At 44.2% G+C, this 17,787-nt stretch overlaps 1 protein-coding gene across 2 annotated transcripts in view; it reads right to left on the bottom strand.

Moving 5' to 3' along the window:
• Window positions 1–3,584: 3,584 nt before the first annotated feature.
• DENND3 (DENN domain containing 3) overlaps window positions 3,585–17,787 on the bottom strand; it is a 42,101-nt gene continuing 27,898 nt past the window's right edge. For both annotated transcript variants that reach the window (XM_068933437.1, XM_068933438.1), the window contains exons 14-23: window positions 17,152–17,414; window positions 16,417–16,587; window positions 15,659–15,788; window positions 15,101–15,208; window positions 12,907–13,046; window positions 11,477–11,637; window positions 9,651–9,784; window positions 8,463–8,578; window positions 8,184–8,321; window positions 3,585–5,195 (exon numbers count right to left, since the gene is read on the bottom strand). In XM_068933437.1, the coding sequence (XP_068789538.1) occupies window positions 4,995–5,195; window positions 8,184–8,321; window positions 8,463–8,578; window positions 9,651–9,784; window positions 11,477–11,637; window positions 12,907–13,046; window positions 15,101–15,208; window positions 15,659–15,788; window positions 16,417–16,587; window positions 17,152–17,414 (1,562 nt within the window). In that variant the 3' untranslated portion in view covers window positions 3,585–4,994. The remainder of the gene's footprint in view (window positions 5,196–8,183; window positions 8,322–8,462; window positions 8,579–9,650; window positions 9,785–11,476; window positions 11,638–12,906; window positions 13,047–15,100; window positions 15,209–15,658; window positions 15,789–16,416; window positions 16,588–17,151; window positions 17,415–17,787) is intronic.

Raw genomic sequence — 17,787 nt, 5'->3', positions numbered from 1 at the left:
GTGGGTCGTGTCGCCGTGTCGTTTTGTGTGACGCTTCGGCAGAGGCACGGGCCCTTTCTGAGGACGCGGGTGCCGGGGGCCGTGAAAGACCAGTCGGATTTAGCTGCTTCCCAAGGCTCACTTAGCGTTTATGAAAATGCTACCTCGCAACGTGAGCGTGGTCACCGACGAGACTAAATGGAGAAGGTGCCGCTGGGTGCTTGGATTGCCAGGGCCGAGGGGCTTTAGGTAGGTGGACGGAGGAGTCGGGCTTGCTGCGGTGGCAGCAAGAGCCCGCTCCCCGCTTCGGCAGCCTGCCGGCCGGGTTTCACATCTCAGCTCTGCAGTGGGGCAGGATCCTCAGCCCGGCAGGGCCGGGAGGGTTTGGGGGGGCGAAACGGGGCCGGCTTCAGTTTGGACCCAGCCACAAGCAGCTTCCGGAGAAACCAGTTCGTAGCCAAACTGATGAACCACCTGGGCTTTGGCGGTGACAACGGGGAAAAGGCCGAGGGACCTCCGCGTTGGGTTACAAATGCCGGCTGGCAGGGTGAAACTTTGAAGCATGAAGATCGCTGTTGTCTTGCTTTAATTTCCAGCAGTTTATTTGATGGATTTGGTCTGTGGCTGCTTCTTCTGAAGGGACTTGTTCAAAAGCGGAGCCAGCAGGCCAGAGAAGCTGAGGCGCATGCAGCTTTCAGGTCGATTTTGGCTACCTGCAGCCCCGAGGGCTCTCTCCTCTTTGGAGCTGCAGATTGTGGAAGAAGGGAAAACATAAAACGTGGCAAATCTGACTTCCAGCCTGAGCTGTGCGTTTCTACCAGCACTGAGGGGAAACTGTGGCTCCTGCCTTACTTGGGAAGGAGCCTCTCCTCCTCGCCATGCGCTGCTTCCCACTGGTGTCCGCGTTTCTTCATTCTCTCCTGGGATGAGGTGTTTGGATGTGCCTGGGTTTGCAAGTCCCCCGTCCCCCCCCCCTCTTGGGCCCTCATCTTTCTTTGCTGCGGGTGACTCCCACCACCTGGTGGAGCCCAAAAATGAAGTGACAGCATCTGTCCCAGCCGTTGCAATCTCCTAGGTCTATAGGCATAGGAAACCCCCCCCCAGAAGCAATAGTAGCAAGCGTGAAGTGGTTTGTTGGTGGCCCCTAGCGCGTGCCCATCTGGGCCGGTCCTCCTTGCCCGCCTCGGCTTCGTCTGTGTCTTCGGGCTGGCAGAGCTGCTTGCTGGGAGCCTGGAAGGGAAAAAAGCTGAACTAGAGGGGGTGGGAGGCCTGGGCAGCCCTCTGCCATTTCCTTGCCGAGATGTGCCAGGAAAATGCCCTCGGGGTGAGCGGTGGGAAGCAGGAACCTCCTCGGCGCTGTCATTGCTGTCGGCGATCCTCCAGCGAGGAGGGGAAGTGAGAAGGTACATTGTCCGGCTCGGGAAAAGTGACTCATCCCACCGTGAGCAGCTTGGCGAGCGCCCCAGCCCCAGCCGACGTGCTCCCTGGGCCAGGGGTTGGCTGCGAATCGGCCCGGCCCTGGGGAACGGCCGGGTCCGTCCTCGTGGGGCGCCGGACTCCGGGCTCGCCGGAGCGTGCCGAGGAAGGAGCGCCTGCGTCACTGCCCCCAGCTATTGTCCGAATTCAATGCGGCGGCTACAAAATAGCTCGCAGCGGCCTTGGAGCGGCTGGGAACGCGGCGGAGAGGAGCCGCTGTCCCCGCTTTCCACGCTGTCCCTAGGATGGGCCACGCGCAGCCCACTGACCCCCCCCCCCCCAACCAAAGCACCCTAGGGAATGTCCCTCGCCCGTAGGGCTGGCCTTGGGGCTCCCTGTCCGTCCGGGACCCTCAGCCCCAAAACGGCATCTGCCCCAGATGCAGAAGCCCTGGGGTGAGGGACAGCCACCGCGGGTGGCGGGAGGGCAGAGGGAAGGAAGGTGGCTGGTTGGCTGCCCGGGGCCGGGAGCGGGGGGGGCACACTGCCCTCATGGGATAGCCACGGGGCCCTGGGCTATCGCTGAGGGCAAGCAAATAGCATCAGGTCGGCAAAGGAGCCAGCGCACGACGAGCAGAGCCAACGGGGCTGATGGCGAAAGGGGGCTGCTCCAACCAACGGAGCCACCGCGACAGCGGCCCGTGAGCCGCAGCCTGAAAGGCAGCGGCAGAGCCTGCCGGCCCTGGCTGTACGGCCAGCACAGCGGCTCACCGCAGCTCCCACTGCTGCGGCGCGCGCGGGGCTTTGTGGAGACGAACACTGCCATCCGCCGGCTGGAAAAATCAACAGCAAAAAGAAAAGGAGCTGATCAAAATTAACCTTGAACTTCAGCTGGCTTCCGAAAGCCAGGCAGCATGTCAAGGAGCTACAGGAGGCCGGGTGGTGGCACAGCTGGACTGGGGTACACTGGTCCAGAGGTGGCCCAGGGGGCAGCCAGCTCAGCGTCAGGGTGAGGGAGCAAGCGAGTGCACTCAGCTGGGCCACTTGTGCATCTGTCTCCCTGCCAGTGACATCTTCAGGACCTTGCTGCCGGCCCGGGAGACACGGACTGGGTGTTAAGCTGAGTGGAGACGGGTGGCGGGGCCAAAACCGCCCTGGGCAAGAGAAGACTGAAATGGTGTCTGGCTCCAACACCAGGTGGCAGGAGGCAGAGACTCTGCGGTAGATCAGTAGGACATTTTAAAAGAAATGTTGCAGAAACCTATGTTATTCTAAGGCCCAGTGAATAACACAGGCACTAATGTCCATTTTCTACCTCTAGAGCAACCTCCTGAAGGCCTCCAAACACTGCTGGCAGGGTAAGACAACCTCAGGTAGCCAATTAAATAGGCACACCCGAACCTCCTCTTCACACCAGCAGAGACAGCCCAAGCTGGTACGCTGCTACTCCAGGCAGGGGTACTGGGGCTGAGCACTGGTACTTGGGGGATTTGAGGATGTTTTAGAGGGCTAGAAGGATTTTTATTTCTCAGGATTTTGTTCAATGATGTGGCTCAACTGTCCTCCTCTCCCCTGGTGTTCAGCTGCCTTCCTCTCCGCTCATGTTCAGCTGCCCTAGCAACAGCTGGTATTAAAAAAAAAAAAAAAAAAGAGTATTTTTAAAAAGCAGACATCAGAGGCTTTTCTCAATACAAGATTACAGGTGGCAAACGGGGCCCTGCTGTTTTGTCATCTGCCCTTTTCATGAACTGATTCTTCAGGCGGTTGAGAAGGCAAAAGCCGGTCTAAAACCCTTTGCAGGAATGAAAATGACGGCAAGGGCAGGAAGGCAGGTGGCGAGTTGCTGCATAGCTGGGGACATCTTTGCGCCAACTGAAAATTCATTAGCAGCTCCTGCGGGTCTCTGTGCAGAGAAACCTTTTAATTCAGTAAATAATTCATATCACTTACCAGTAGCAGCCAGGCAGCTGTTTGGGAAGAAAAGGAGGAACCTGAAAGTTACAGCTGAGGGGCTCAGCAGAGGCCACATTAGCAGCAGAAACTGGCTTTAGAAAGGCAAACACAAAGACAGAAAAAACCCAGGCAAATCTCTCTATAGCGCGCACGAAGAATGCGAATCAATGCTACGAATCTTCGTTCTTGTATCGAATTATAGCGAAAAAAAGAACAAAGGTACAAAGAGGCTAGAATATCAATATAGTGTTTAATATTCTTAAATTGAAAAAAAAAATAAAAAGGTAAAATTTCAATTACCATCATATGATATCTTTCATCTGCACACTAAAAGAGTGAGTTAGAAATATTACATGGAGTATATCACCATTAGTCTACACTTCTAGTAGGCATATACTGGTTCAGTTGTTATTTGTTAACAAAAGTAGCAGCTCATTTTTTTCATCTATTTACAGTATTTTAAATATTTTATTCCACTTTACTAAGCACTGATACAGACAAAAACTGTTCTGCATCTATGCATTGCTTTACATATAGATACCTCTGTTACCAGTGAGAAAATATATAGCAGTATCTTCAGGGGGTTTGTACCAGCTTCAGAATTTACGAATGCTGTTGTCTTTAAATACGTGATTGGGGAGCACAGACCAAAAGAAATGCCCAGACCACAATCTGGTGATGCTTACTTCAGTATTAAGGAGTAGTCTGACGACTTCCGAGAACTTAAAAATTAAGCAGGTTATGCGCTTAAGAACAGCGGTTCCTCCGATTACAGAAACGGGGACTGAAGGGAGGAGTGGTAGAAGTTTTTCTGCATAGCAACTAAGAGATTGCTCCCAAAAGCAGGTATAATATAGACTGAAATTAAATAAATAAAGTGTTTCAGCCAAAACCAAAAATGAAAAACCACAGTTTCACAAACTGTTACAAATGCCAAGTGCTGTGCATTGTTTCTAAAGGAAAAATAAGCTTAAAAATTAAAACTATTAATGAGAATATCCAAGTATCTTGTTTCACTAGCAGGGAGCTTTCAGTGCTATTAGGGAGAGCCTGTCTCTATCTACATTTTAAATAATACAGCACCATAAATATACATACAGTAGTACTGGACAGCCTTCCCCACTAAATCTAGCTGCTAGTTCAGAAAGATACTTAACATTTCCAGTAACTCCATACATCCAACAAATGCATTTAAAATGTTTTCAATGAACATTTCAAGCTGTTATAGGGCTGTAAAGACAGTATCCAATCCCATATTGCAGGCAATCTTTACCTCGCTACCTGAAGAGCTCCAGCGGTATTACCGAGCTTATTCTTCGCCGGCTTTGGCTCACAGCAGCACACATCACTGCTCTATAACCCTGATCCTTCACACCAACATACGTCAAGTTTAAAGCCAGAGACTCCTCTTACTCACGTTTCTTATTCACGTTTCCATTTCCTTACCAAATGTGCAAGTGCACGACAAGGTGCAAGGAGAGATTTACTTTCGTTTTTACTTCCTACAACAATGTTGTCACAAAAATAACTCAATAAATACACAAATAACACTGACGGCTGGTTGAAATATACGTGGGATGCTGGACTAAACGAAGCCTGAGGCCTTCGCTTTTTCCAGCAAAGGTACCCATATTTTTAATAGCTTAACTATTCAACTTTCCAAATGGCAATCTTCCCTTCTTCCTTTCCAGAGCCGCTGAGGACATATCTGTCCTCTGCGGAGCAAAGTGCCTTTACTGTATCAGCATGACCAACCAACTCTTTCTCCACAGTCTTCTTCTCAGCATTGACCACATAGATCTTCCCTTTGATTTTGCCTTGTGATCTTCCCCTGCTGCCAATCCACATCTAGGGGGAAATAAAGAAAAAAAAAAATAAAGATTCTTTACATTTCAGCCGAGGACACAGTCCAAACAGGAGTTTTACATGTCACATAGATACAGTAAGGGCTCTCTCTTGCTAGCCTGGAAAAGGGCAATACTGAAAATCTCCTATATATGTATCCATAGGAGTTAGTGGCTTCCCCTCTGCAGAAAGAGGCTCTGAAGGAGATCCTAGGAAAAAAAAAAAAAAAATCAGACTAATGAGTCTTTCATCCCTGGTAAGATGGCAGATGCTATAATAGAGAATAAGATCACTGACCACACGGATGAACACACTGTCTAGCAGGGCTTCTTTAGAAGGAAAACCTGCCTCAGTGACCTGCTGGAGTTCCAGGAGGGCATCAGTACCCTTGCGAACTCGTAGGAGCCCACAGATTTTGATTTTCCAAAAGCCCGTGACTTGTCTCTGGTTCCACACCAAAGACTCAAAACAAAATAAGCTGCCAGAGGACTGGAGGAAACGTTCTCTTCCGGCCTGAAAGCTGGTTAATGACCAGAAGCAGTGGGTGTGGTTAAATGCCAATGGTAAGAAATTCCAAGAGGAACCTCCGAAAACCAAGCAACCGGGCAAAAATGCAGCAGATGAGCTTCACTGTAACGTAATGCAACTACAGAAAAATAATCTGAGCCATGCCCTCATAATCCTGAGCTTTTAACTGGCAGGAACAACTGCAGAAAGACCCTGGAGTTATCACTGACATTCTCCAGTATCAACTAAACGTGCAGCAACAAACAAAAGACGACAATAAAACACTGGGCATCACTGGGAACGGCATCAACAGACAGAAGGTGTCACTTTACTACTGTATAAGCCACAGCATGCCCACACCTCAGGAGCTGTGCGCATTTTTGGTCTCTGCACTGCAAGGATACAGAGAAGATGAAAAGTCAGGGAAGGGTAACTAAAGCTATCAAGGGAACAGAGCAGCTGCCACGCGAGTGAAGATGACAAAAGCTAGGACTCCAGTTTGAAGAGAAGGCAGTTAAGGAAGGATCAGATCAAGGTTTTGTCGCTCCTTGTGACAAAAATCACAAGGAGTGCAGACAAGCTGAATGCAGAACCGTTGATCACCAGATCCCACGATTAGAGAAACAAGGGGCACTTGAGTAAAGAGTTTGGTTTCAGAAAGAAGAAAGTACTTCTCTACACACATCTGGTAGCAAACTTCTGGAATTTGCTGCTACAGGAAACTGACAGCAGCAAGTTCAAAATGGAGTCGTATTCACAGAGATCAGGTCCAAAAACAGATAGCAAGAGATCGAGACAGAGGCATAGACTGCAGTATCCCTAAACAAGAACTGGGATGGAGGAGGAGTTTAAGGGGAATGGACTGCAGATAGAGGCCAGGCTCATGCACTCTCCATACACAGCATTGCAACTGCCACTGTTAGAGGCAGAATACTGGGTCAGATGCACCTGGTCTGGTCCAATTTTGGTGTTCTTTTGCATAGTTTTGTACGGCCTAAGTGCTCACCGTTGTGTCTCAGCAATGCTTGTCAGCCAGAAAGCAGCCCATTTCACACGGACACGCTATGTAATTGGGTTTTGTCTCAGGTTTCTTAACGTGGTTTGTTTTCAATTAAAGCACTTAAAAGCAAGCCCATGGTAGACAACTAACAATGCTGTTGTTCGTCTGCACCAGGCTGCAAGTCCATTCTGGCATCCCAGTAGATGTCGCAACGCTGTGTAGAGGAGGAGCATGGGTATTCTGACTACTACAACAGGCTCCAACACATCCCTTGGATAACCGAGGTTGCTGAGCTGTTGGCAAGTTGAAAGTTGGTGTATTAAATGCTCAGATTCAGCAGGTGGATTACACAAGGATGTTTTCTCTCAGTTTTCTCTTTTGCTTTAATGAGTTGGGCTATGATGCTAATTAAGGTGGAGTTGAGTTAGGAATGAGCAGAAGAGAAAAGGAACAAAGCTATGACCTAGAACAAGAGAGAAGTTAATGGCTTTGAGTTTCCGAGCAATCCTCTAATTTATAGGTTGGTGCAGGATCCCAGGAGTGTGTGGCTAAGGCAGATGCTGCTGTGATAATAAGGCTGTTAGGTGAGGAGAACGCCCCAGGAAACCTCATGTTCTCTCCTCCTTCACAAACCCAGGAGCACGCACTGCACCAAGCAGTGCTGTGAGCGAGAGGAAGTCAGTTCCCTTAAGTCCCTCACGCCCCCATGCTTTGGAGGGGGCTATCTCAAAAGCTTTTCCTGTGTTAGGTTCAGTAACCTAGCCAAGGGCTGAACACACCGAAAGCTTCCCTAACTTCAAAGGCATCTTTTGAAAAGAAAAAAGAAAAAGAAAAAAACCATTTACCAGAAGGAAGAAAAATCTGAGAAAAATTTAGAAAGTTGGTTTCCCAATATATATTGGCTATTTATTTATAATTTAACCCTAAACCTGTCCATGCAGTATCACTCCTACAATCATTTGCAGAGCCACTATTACACAGGCGGAGGCCTGTATGACAGGGACACGAGACTGCCAGGTAGGCTGTTAGTTCTTATGGTCTCTGTTGAGTTAGGCATGTGGTGACTAAACAAGGAAAAGGTCATCTGCAAAAACAGGCCAGCTAATCAGCATTTACCGGTTGTCTATTAACCTCTTTCAAGGCTTGGTCGTAGAATCCCTCAGAGATTAAATATCAAGGGATCTAAACTTTTGGTTTATGCAGTTTCTTGAAAATGTCGATGGCTAATGAAAGTCACCGTGCATTTAATTACTGATGGGGCTCTTGGCTCTACATGCTTGCTGGGTACTTATAACAGTCAGTTGTTTCAGGCTGTCACTAGGTTCTCTGATTTCAAAGATGAATTAATGTTCCACATCAGCGGATAGGCAAGCCCCCAGTAAGGAAGCTAACTAACGACGGCCCACGAGAGCTGCAAGCAAATAATTCATTGCACTTTGGTAAAGAATTCCACAACAAGTAAAAATAGTCCAAGTGTCGCTCACCTGATTTTTAACTTTTATCATACAGGTAATCTCAGAGCAATCTTGAAGATGAATCTTTTGAGGTGTACTTGCAAGATCTCTGGTGTTCCAAATATACAAGTCACTGCTCCCCGAATAAGACGCCCACACTTCATCTCTCTAAAGCACAAAAAGATACAACTTTAGCACTGCCGATAGCGCGAGAAGTGCAAATGTTGCAAGAAGTAATTATACGGCACTGTTTGTAATGCCACATAGTCACACTTCCTCTAAACCAAATTAACAGTTTAAATTTCATACCTCAGGAAACAGCTGGAATAAGAGCAAATATGAACACACATCCTTCAGGTTATGCTCAATTTTCATCTGGGGTCGAAATTCATGAGCTGACACTACGAGTATGCAACTTCCAGTACCTTCGATATTAAAGATAAAGTGTTAGTAGCAGAAGTGCCCACGTCCTCCACTGCTGGAAACCATAAATAAAAAATGCAGCATAAATGGATGGATCTAACAACTGTCTCGTTTCTCAATGAACGGACAAGTCTTAGCTGTACTTCACGCTGCTTTACACAATGCCCAGTCCTTAGATCTGTTCTGTCTTTGTCCAAATGCTGGCTGCTATTCTGCAGCACATACTTGTCAGTTTAGAGTCCAATAATAACAAGAGGAGAAGAGACAACTTCTTTAAAATTAGATCTCATACTCAGGTTCTCAAGTACACAATTATTTTTGTCTACAGAACTGAGACCAAGGGTCTGTCCTACAAAGTTACAGGGCTGAATCCTGACCCCACCGAAACAACGGCAGCATCACTACTGACTACAGAAGGACCAGGAATTTCCCTAGGCTTTAGCTGTTGTTCTGTTAAGCTATAGGTATATTTGGATCCAGGCACTCGCATGTGGCAGTACTGAGTATTAGAGCAAATTCTTCAATCAGTCATTATTTAGGAAACATCTGCAAGAGGCTCCTATATACTGCCACAAAGCTTTATTTTATTCATCTGAATTCCTACAGAGGGGATAGCAGATTTTTTTCAAGTCGTTAAAATACAGGTTTGGGGATTACTTACCAGTTCAAAACAATACCATACAGTCTGTGTGAAACACCAAGTCCAGTTTCCCCTAGACTTCAAAAGGACTTTGTCAAACCCCAATTTACAGACATCTCCAACAGAGGTCAGACAGACAGAGTGCTGTTAGAAGTCACAACCTATTAGAAGTCACAACCTAAAGCAAGCACAATACATGCAAGCGTACCTTCAGTAGAGCTCCAACCTAGGCATCTATGTCAGTGTTTTGGAGGCCATACCTACTGGGTAAGGCTCCTCAAACATACTAGGTGGAGAAGAGGAACAGTAGAGAATGGCAGAAAAACTGGTCACGTACGCAGAAGTCAGTTTTGGATTCATGTATTGTTTTTTTCTAGTAAAAGTGTAATATGTAAAGATTTTTTTTTTTTTAATTGTTTGAGGAATGAACTTACAGCACCACAGCCGATCATTATGAAGTTTGACACAAGTCAGATTTTGGCAGGGCAGCTGAAATGCACGGTTGACTTTCAGAGTGCTGATGTTCCAAGCAATCACTGTCCCATCTAAGCTGCATGAGTATGCTTCACTGTTGGTACAGATACAAAAAAGAAATTCAACAATATAGCATGCATTCATGCTCAGAACAAGAGCTCTACGTAGCAGAGACTGTCATTTGCAGCACAACAAGTTTTATGCCAAGCCAAATTAACGACCTTCAATTTGCAGACGGAAAGACTGAAGTGTAGTAATGATTTCCAACAGAAAACGGACTGAAGCCCAAAAGGCTGTGGGGTCTGCCACTATAGTTATTTTAATAGCAAACAATTAGCCTGGTTCAGTCCTTTGAAACAAGGTGACCAGAGTCTTGACAGACACGAGCACATACATCCTGTGATCACCATGACACCGAGGGTAGGATTTAAATCCTCTCATCGTTTTCTAAATAGCCAGTTCTGGGCAGCTGCATCTTGCGTAGGCATCTTGCTCATCAGAATTACTTTGCAACCCATTCTGAAGCATTCAGCAACCAACAGAGAGCTCTGGGTTGCAGCCAGGCATCCACCTTTCAAGCTGTTTATGTCTCTTATTGGAATCAAAGGATTCTAAGTACAGTGAGGGTTGGTTGGTTGGTTGTTTTTAAGATTATAATTTGCAAACTCCATATCATTGGAAATTTAGGCTAATTCAGAGCTTTAAGTGAACTAGAGCATGCATTATGGTCATGCATCAGAAGCTAAGTAGAACAAAACTTTCCTTATAATTCTCCTGAATACTGTTGCCTAGGGGATTTTCTCTCTCTCTCTCTCTCTCTCTCTTTCTCAGGTTAGGACCAAAATATCTCAAAATTGTTTTTCATTGCTATTGCACCTCAGGAAACAAATCACACTATTCCATATCCCTTTGACACTTGCTCTCTTCAGATGAGAAAACCTTTCTTGAAGTTCCCAACAACATTTATAAGCCGATTCTCCCTAGAAGCCAGCTATGACTGCTGCACCACTGGCAGAGCTGTGGCTGGTCCAGCCTGGGAGCTGCCGCCCCCACGGGAATTCAACAGGTGAAAAGGCCCCCCCCCAGCCAGCACTGTTCCCAGCTCTACCACAGGATCAAAGAGTGTTCTCCCTGAACAAAACAATAAATGTATTATTTCCTTTATGAACATGCAGGATAAATCCAGAAGCATGCTGTAAACATCTAGTTAATGATGTGCTCAAAGCAAAAAATGAAGTGGTCTTTAAACTGCATCTGTGTTGATTCATAGCTGGATGCCGCCAATTCCCAGCTGCTCTCATCTTTGTCCAAGAAAGCATTCCTTTATCCTCTTTGTTCCAAAGTACATAATGCTCTTTTTTTTTTTTTTAAATGAAATTTTTAGTTTACCATATACAATATGAGAGCTATCATACTGGGCTAAACAAAGGCTTATGTTAGCAGGATAAGGCCCCCCTGTTTAAAGCAACAGACTGCTACCGCATCTTGGAAAGTCAGTCACTGGTTTCCTGTATGGGCTCGTTTTTCTTGAGCAAAAATTAACATTTTGCCTTTGTTTCAAATAATTCACGCATGATACTGCGTCACTGGGACCTTTAATTGGTTCTGTGCTCACTGCAGCCTAAATTCTCCAGGCTGGTGAATACTCTTCTAGCTACAGAAAATGATGTTCTATTTAACCACACGAGGATTTTCTTAACGTGCGTGACTCCCCCAGTGGAACAGATGTCTTCCAGATTTGCTTGTACGTGCATTTTTACAAAGAAAATGCTGTGATTAAATATACCTGGGCATTCCATTCTGCTTATCTACGATGATATCTGTAACATCAGAACGATGATCATTTAGTTGCTTATTACAGGACATACTATGGGTGTTGATTATATAAATAAAGGAGTCCTGAGAACCGATCCACACTTGACTTTGTTCTACCATTACCATACAAGTCTGTGGAGAAAAAACAGGATTAAACACAATCCAGAAGCAAAATCAATCTTTAGCGTAAGATGGAAAAAGGCAACATTAAGGTGTTGCAGTTTTCTGGCGAGTACAGCAAGAGATCAAGACTCAACACTCCAGTTTTTTGCTCCACGCTTTGTTCTGTTCTATAAACAAAGCAAGAGGATGGATCTCTTTGCCTACTCTATCCTTCGTTAAAACAGGATTAATAATGTATCTTGGTAACTGACTCAAAGTTGTGTTTCCTAGCTCCAACAAAGTAAAAGTTATAAAGGGTGTCAGGGAAAACCATCTAAGTTTGTGCATTTCTCTCACGGATTGCAAGCTGTCCTATCAATCTGATTTAAACATCCTTCTTTCTTCAGTTAAGAGCAACGGCCTAAGCAGAAGGCCGTCTTTTCCTTTACTGTCTCCAGAACAACCTCTCCCCTATTCAGGGCCTCTTCATTTCTCTCCCTCCCAGTTCCCGTAAAGTTCCAAACTTACTTCTTCCTTCCTTTCTCCTCTTTAGAGAAACTCCTGCATCAGAATCATCTCCCGGATTTCTGTTACCCCTCCACCCAGGCCCTCACCATCAGCCTTACTTCTCCCTTTTCGACTCATTCACAGTGACGTTTCTCAGCTTCCAAAAAAGTGACCTAATCCAACTCCTTTGCTGCATGTTCTCCTCTCCTGAATGTTCTTCACTCAGCTAGCAGCTCTGGTTCAGCTCCCCACTTTATCAAGAGAGTTATTCCCTTCAAAGGGTCTTCCCCAAGCAACTCCTCCTAACCCACTGGCTGAGACTCCTTCTTTTCGACTGCTACCGCTCTTTCAGCATCACCCACAGGCTTCCTCACACCTTCCCCCAACTTCCAGTTCTTCAAAAGACTTTTCATCTTTTCCTCACGCTCTCTTCCTCCTCCTCTTCTCTTTCTTATATTGATTATCTCCACCAGTCTTTGTCCTCAATGGTTTCAAAGCAGTCTTCCAGCTCCAAGAACTCATACCTTCAGGCCACTACCTTCCCAGCATCTGATCCATCACTTCTAACGGGCTGACTTGTTTCACTACGGATTCATGTTCTCTCCTTTCCCTTTTTCTCAAGGGTCTTCATTTCTCCAAATCAATTGAAGCCCAGAAGATTTAAATGTCTTTCCACAACTTTTAAGGAATACGCCTCACAGCGTGGCCTAGCCCATGATTCAGGGTCATTCAGGCTATAGCGACAGAAACACCAGGTTAAAGCAGCAGTCATGATTCACGTGCCAGTCTTACCAGTTTAGAGCTGCCCATTTTGAAACAGTGTTGTTGAATAGACCAGGTAGATGCATCAAAGACCACCACTTTCCCCTCATTTAAAGCACACCATAGTTTTGGATGAGCGTTGACGGGTCTTTCTGAAGGGTCAAGATGCCCTAGAAAGGAAGTGCAGAAGGTGAGAGAGGAAAGAGAAATAACACCCCACAAGCCAGTACTGTCAGCACATTTGGCAACACGTGCAGAAACTGTTATTAGGCAGAGCATCTTCCTGGCGAACTGCGTCTGTGTCCTGGAACTTACAGCACCAGTTAATGTGCGACACAGTTTTCACAATGAATTTGTGCTCCTTCTCATCTACTTGTTGAGCCCACCTGATGGCTTAATTTCACACTCTGAGGTTATTCAGAGCAGAGATAACCTTTTCCATTGAGGACTGTAAGAGCTGAGCTAACTGGGACTGCAGGCAGGCTTTTAGGCCCTATAAAATGCAGCTAATAAATCCATTCATTCCAACTGCCACAGCAGGAGAGCTCTGCTTAGAAGACCTATATTTAAAAGAAAAAAGCACTAACAAAACCCCACAAGTTTCCCCTGCCCAAGTTCTTCACTTTGGAATTTACTTTCCACCTTGGTCTCAAACTGCTTGAACATGGGAACTTTAAGAGCATGCCTCAAAGTACATCGTCCACTTACACTAAACAACTTGGCAAAGAAAAAGATAAGGGCTAGAGAGGTACAACCCAAAATGAATGTTACTACACGGTTTAAAATGAAAATAAACTACTAATTTTTTTTTTTTTTTACTGGTTAGGATAGACTTTTTTTTTTTTTTAAAAACAGACTGACAGCCACTAATACTTGCTAGTAGGATAAATGTTACTCTTTTGTCTGAAATGGCAGGAGATCTGCAAGAGATGAAGTAGTGGGGTCGTAAGTCATAGTGGAGTCAAAAGACAACCACATAATAACTTTTCTGATGCAAGTTGGTACATAATTCCTAGTTTATTAGGAAAAATAGTAAGGTTATGAAGTCAGAGTTAGAGTTAGGAAATTTCAGAATTAAAATATTCTCTTCCACATAAACTCACACCCATTGCACACAACCTCAGGTATGTGGGGATTTTTTTAATGGATGATCACATACGACGTCCCCTCATAGACCCACTACTAGATTTAGTGTGCTTTGTAGATCTGCTCTTGAAATGAATCAGGATTTTGCAGCAAAAGGAGACTTATTGCTAGGTTCCCTGCTTCGTTTTTTGGCCAAATACATGGAATGAGTGAGGCAGATGTTAGGATCTCTAGTGAGATCTTAGTGCCTCTGAACCAGAATTCCTATTCAAGCTATTTGATCCAAAATTTCTCATGAACGCACTAACAGCATGCTCCTCATTTTCTAGATGACAGATCTGAGAGGCAAAGCTACAGTTAATGAGACTTGTGCTTGAACATAGAAAGTGCCAGATATGGCTATCAGATCCAAGACATCCCAAATTAGGCCTCCAAAAATGAGAGAAGCCTTTTGGCCTCAACTTTTTTCCAGTGATCCTGTGTCATCTCTAAAATGAAAGGCAATATACCTCCTCTGACAGGAACGTTATAAAAATAACTTCATTAGCATTCACAAACTAGTCAGATACAAACGTGCCAAGCATCACCGAAAAACCCACAAGGAAATTCATAATGCTTTCTTCAGGGACGAACTTAAATTATGTGTGATGAATAAGTCATGAAACCATACACTATGCAATGGGGGTCACAGGGATATATATCTGACTGGGATTTCAAGAGGTGGTACGCTATTCCCTGCCCTGGGGGTCAACCAAGCACCCCCCTATAACTCTCCTGGAAGATAAAAAAAAAAAAAAAATAACCATGAATATTGATCAAGAGCGGAGCATCATTCATCCATCCTGCTCAATGAATGAGGTAGAAGTCTTAATGGAAAAACAGTACATTGACACATAATTGAAGTCTATAAGGCATATGCATACAGGAAGGCAAATAGTGAAAGCTATGCCTCGGAGTGTCTAAATTTGCAGTATTACTGTTCTTTTTTAACGATTTTATGTTTTGGTATTCTATACACAAGCAAAGCACGCTGGAATGAACAAAATCACTTAGTCACAATAGCAGCTGTTAGGAGATAACATGCTTTATAGTCTAATTAAAATGGGGCTATTGTAAAGGAAGAAATAAATCACCTTACCTGGTGTATAAAGCAAGACATCTATTGCCTGTGGAAACATCTCACCAGCTGAGGGGTTGATCTTGTGCTTTAGTGTTTCTGAGGTTGTTTTGGGAACCATCATAGGTACTAAAACAGATTTTTAAGAGTCATGAATTCCAAGATAATGGAAACTTAAGCCTGAAACAGACATATAATCCTTACGAAAGTCAAAAGTCTGCACCATTTATTCACATATCTTGCTTTTCTTTTCTTTTGACTATGAAAGCCCAAGCACTATTTCTATGAATTCTCGTGATAGACACATACATGCAACACCAAAGCACTCTAAAGAAGCAAAAGAAAAACACAACAGCCCACCCTCAAGACAGACACATCACCTAAGCTTCTAATACACAGAAGCAAAAAATAAGTTTTACTACTACTATTTAAAAAAAACTACATCTGTGAAAGTGCAAACAGGCTAGCAACTTTTTATGTTTCTACAGATATTCATTTGAAAAATGGAATATAAAACAGAAAAAGCTGAAGCAGATGATGCAACAACAGCAGACATTGTGGCACGGCTATGTCACTGACCTTCATTTTTCATCTTGTCAAAATAAGACAGTTTAGAGGCTGCATATATGGTTTTGGAGGACTGCAGGGCACCAACCACAGCATCCATCAGGAGAACATTTGTCAGTGCTTGCTGGATATACTGAGGATCCTAAAGACAAAAGTCTTACTGTAGTTTATCTGTTTGGGTTTTTTGTTTGTTTGTTTTGTTTCTTAAAACAAGGCTCCCTCTTCAATAATCACAACGCATGTCATGCTTAGCACAAGCACTCGCTAGCCAGTTTCTTCCCTGCAGCATAATCCAAGCTAGTTGCAGATGGAAACCCTGCTTCTGTATGATCCTTCTTCTCAAGGGGTCTGTAGTGGAGGAACTCTCTACTCTTGCTCTATTCGTTCAGAGGACCTATGACCACCAAGGTTCCACCTTGGCAAAATCTCATACAATGTTGCACATTGAAAAGGAAGCAAGATGGGTCAACTTTTCTTTTAGGATCACTATTCTCATGAAGTGAGCTTACACTAAGGAACTATTTTACAAAACTAGTGTCTAAACAAAACCTTAAGGCTAATGAACGAGAAAAGACATGCTATATTTTTTAGGCAATTTCACTTATTTTGTGTCAAGATATATTATATTTAGAAACAATGGCAAAAATAATTTTTTTTTTAACTTAGCTATTAACTGTTTGTTGACATCTAGAAATTCCAAGTGTGTTAAATTTAGAGACAGAAAGCACATACTTCACATTTTCTTCAGTTAGAAATTCCCATATTTTTACCTTGTGATCGTCTGCCATTTTCTTTCCAGCCCACATTTCTTTCACAATCAGATACCAGAGATCACACTCTGTTTTAAGGTTAGCTTCAAAGACTTCTTTTTTAGATAGTGTTTTAATCCTCAGAGTGGGTATTCTCAAAAGAAGGAAAGCTACAGTTGTGCTCTTAACGTCCTGGAAATGCAGAGAAACAAAGATAGCAAGGAACACGTAAGATACAATCACAGGTAAGGTACAGCACCCACCCTAAAGGTCAACTTTCCCTATTTCTAACTAGCTACAGCTGATTACTTCAATTATCTCTACACACCATTAAGCAGAGATGGTCTCTTATCAAGTTTTATGAAAATGTAAGCTCCACAGAACACGGTGCAGGCCTTGCTGCACAGCGGAAGCAAGCTGGCTAGCTGACGCCATAGCCAAATACACTTAACACTTGCATGCTTAAGCTACTCTCTCTAACGCTATATCCTGTTTCCAATACTTTGGATCTTTCTGTAAATCTAGAGGTTACGACCCCTACGTTTTTATTCCATGTCATTTTAGCACCTAGCACACAGCACAACATCAACTCTGAAACTCTTGGTGCATAGGTGCACTTGTAAGTTGGTGGCTTTATAGGCGTTTCCTACAACCTGCGCTTAAACTGCAAGTCTGAGAGGCAGATCTTCTGACAGAACAGGATTTGGCCTATCATCCAATATCATGCAAGCAAACAAGAAGTTATTTTATACTCACTTCTATGTCCCTGAAAGCTGCAATCTGGACATAGCCAGGACGTCCTCCTTCAGTCAAAAGGAACAAGCGCTTTTGCGTCAGAGCTATTTTTCCTACACCATAGTTAGTTTTAACTGAGCAGGATAACTTGTAGACACATTCATTTTTATCTAGGTGCTCCATTACTGTAGGTGGCAGATTAACCTCTTGAGCTTCTGCTTCAGTTTCTTTCCAGTAGTTGTAGAAATCTCTGAATGTCTCAGGATCAATTTGTTTCTGATGTCCTAAAAATTTTTAAAAACTTGTTTACTCTCTGGAACTATTATACAAATTTAAATAGAAAGATAGTTTTACGATACTAACTTTCAAATTGTCTCTATTACAACTTAAAGGTGGTTAAAACCTTCAAATTTTAAAGGTTTTAAAGGTTAAAAGGTTTTAAATGTTAAAACAAGGTACATAAAGTACAAAAAACATTCTCCCTCCACCCCCCCCCCCCCCAAAAAAAATTTTGAGAGACAAAACTCTTCTCCTGAGGTGGACAGACGTTTTTGCGATTAGCCTATGACACAGACCCCATCCATCTGACATCCCCCCTTCTACCCTCCTCTACAAAGGCAAGGGCAAATGCTTGCTGTTCTGAATTTTTTTAATTCA

Source organism: Struthio camelus, chromosome 2 (assembly GCF_040807025.1).
Source record: "Struthio camelus isolate bStrCam1 chromosome 2, bStrCam1.hap1, whole genome shotgun sequence".
Classification (NCBI taxonomy): domain Eukaryota; kingdom Metazoa; phylum Chordata; class Aves; order Struthioniformes; family Struthionidae; genus Struthio; species Struthio camelus.
Note: the sequence above shows the minus strand (reverse complement) of the source record. Positions and strands in the feature narration are given on the sequence as shown.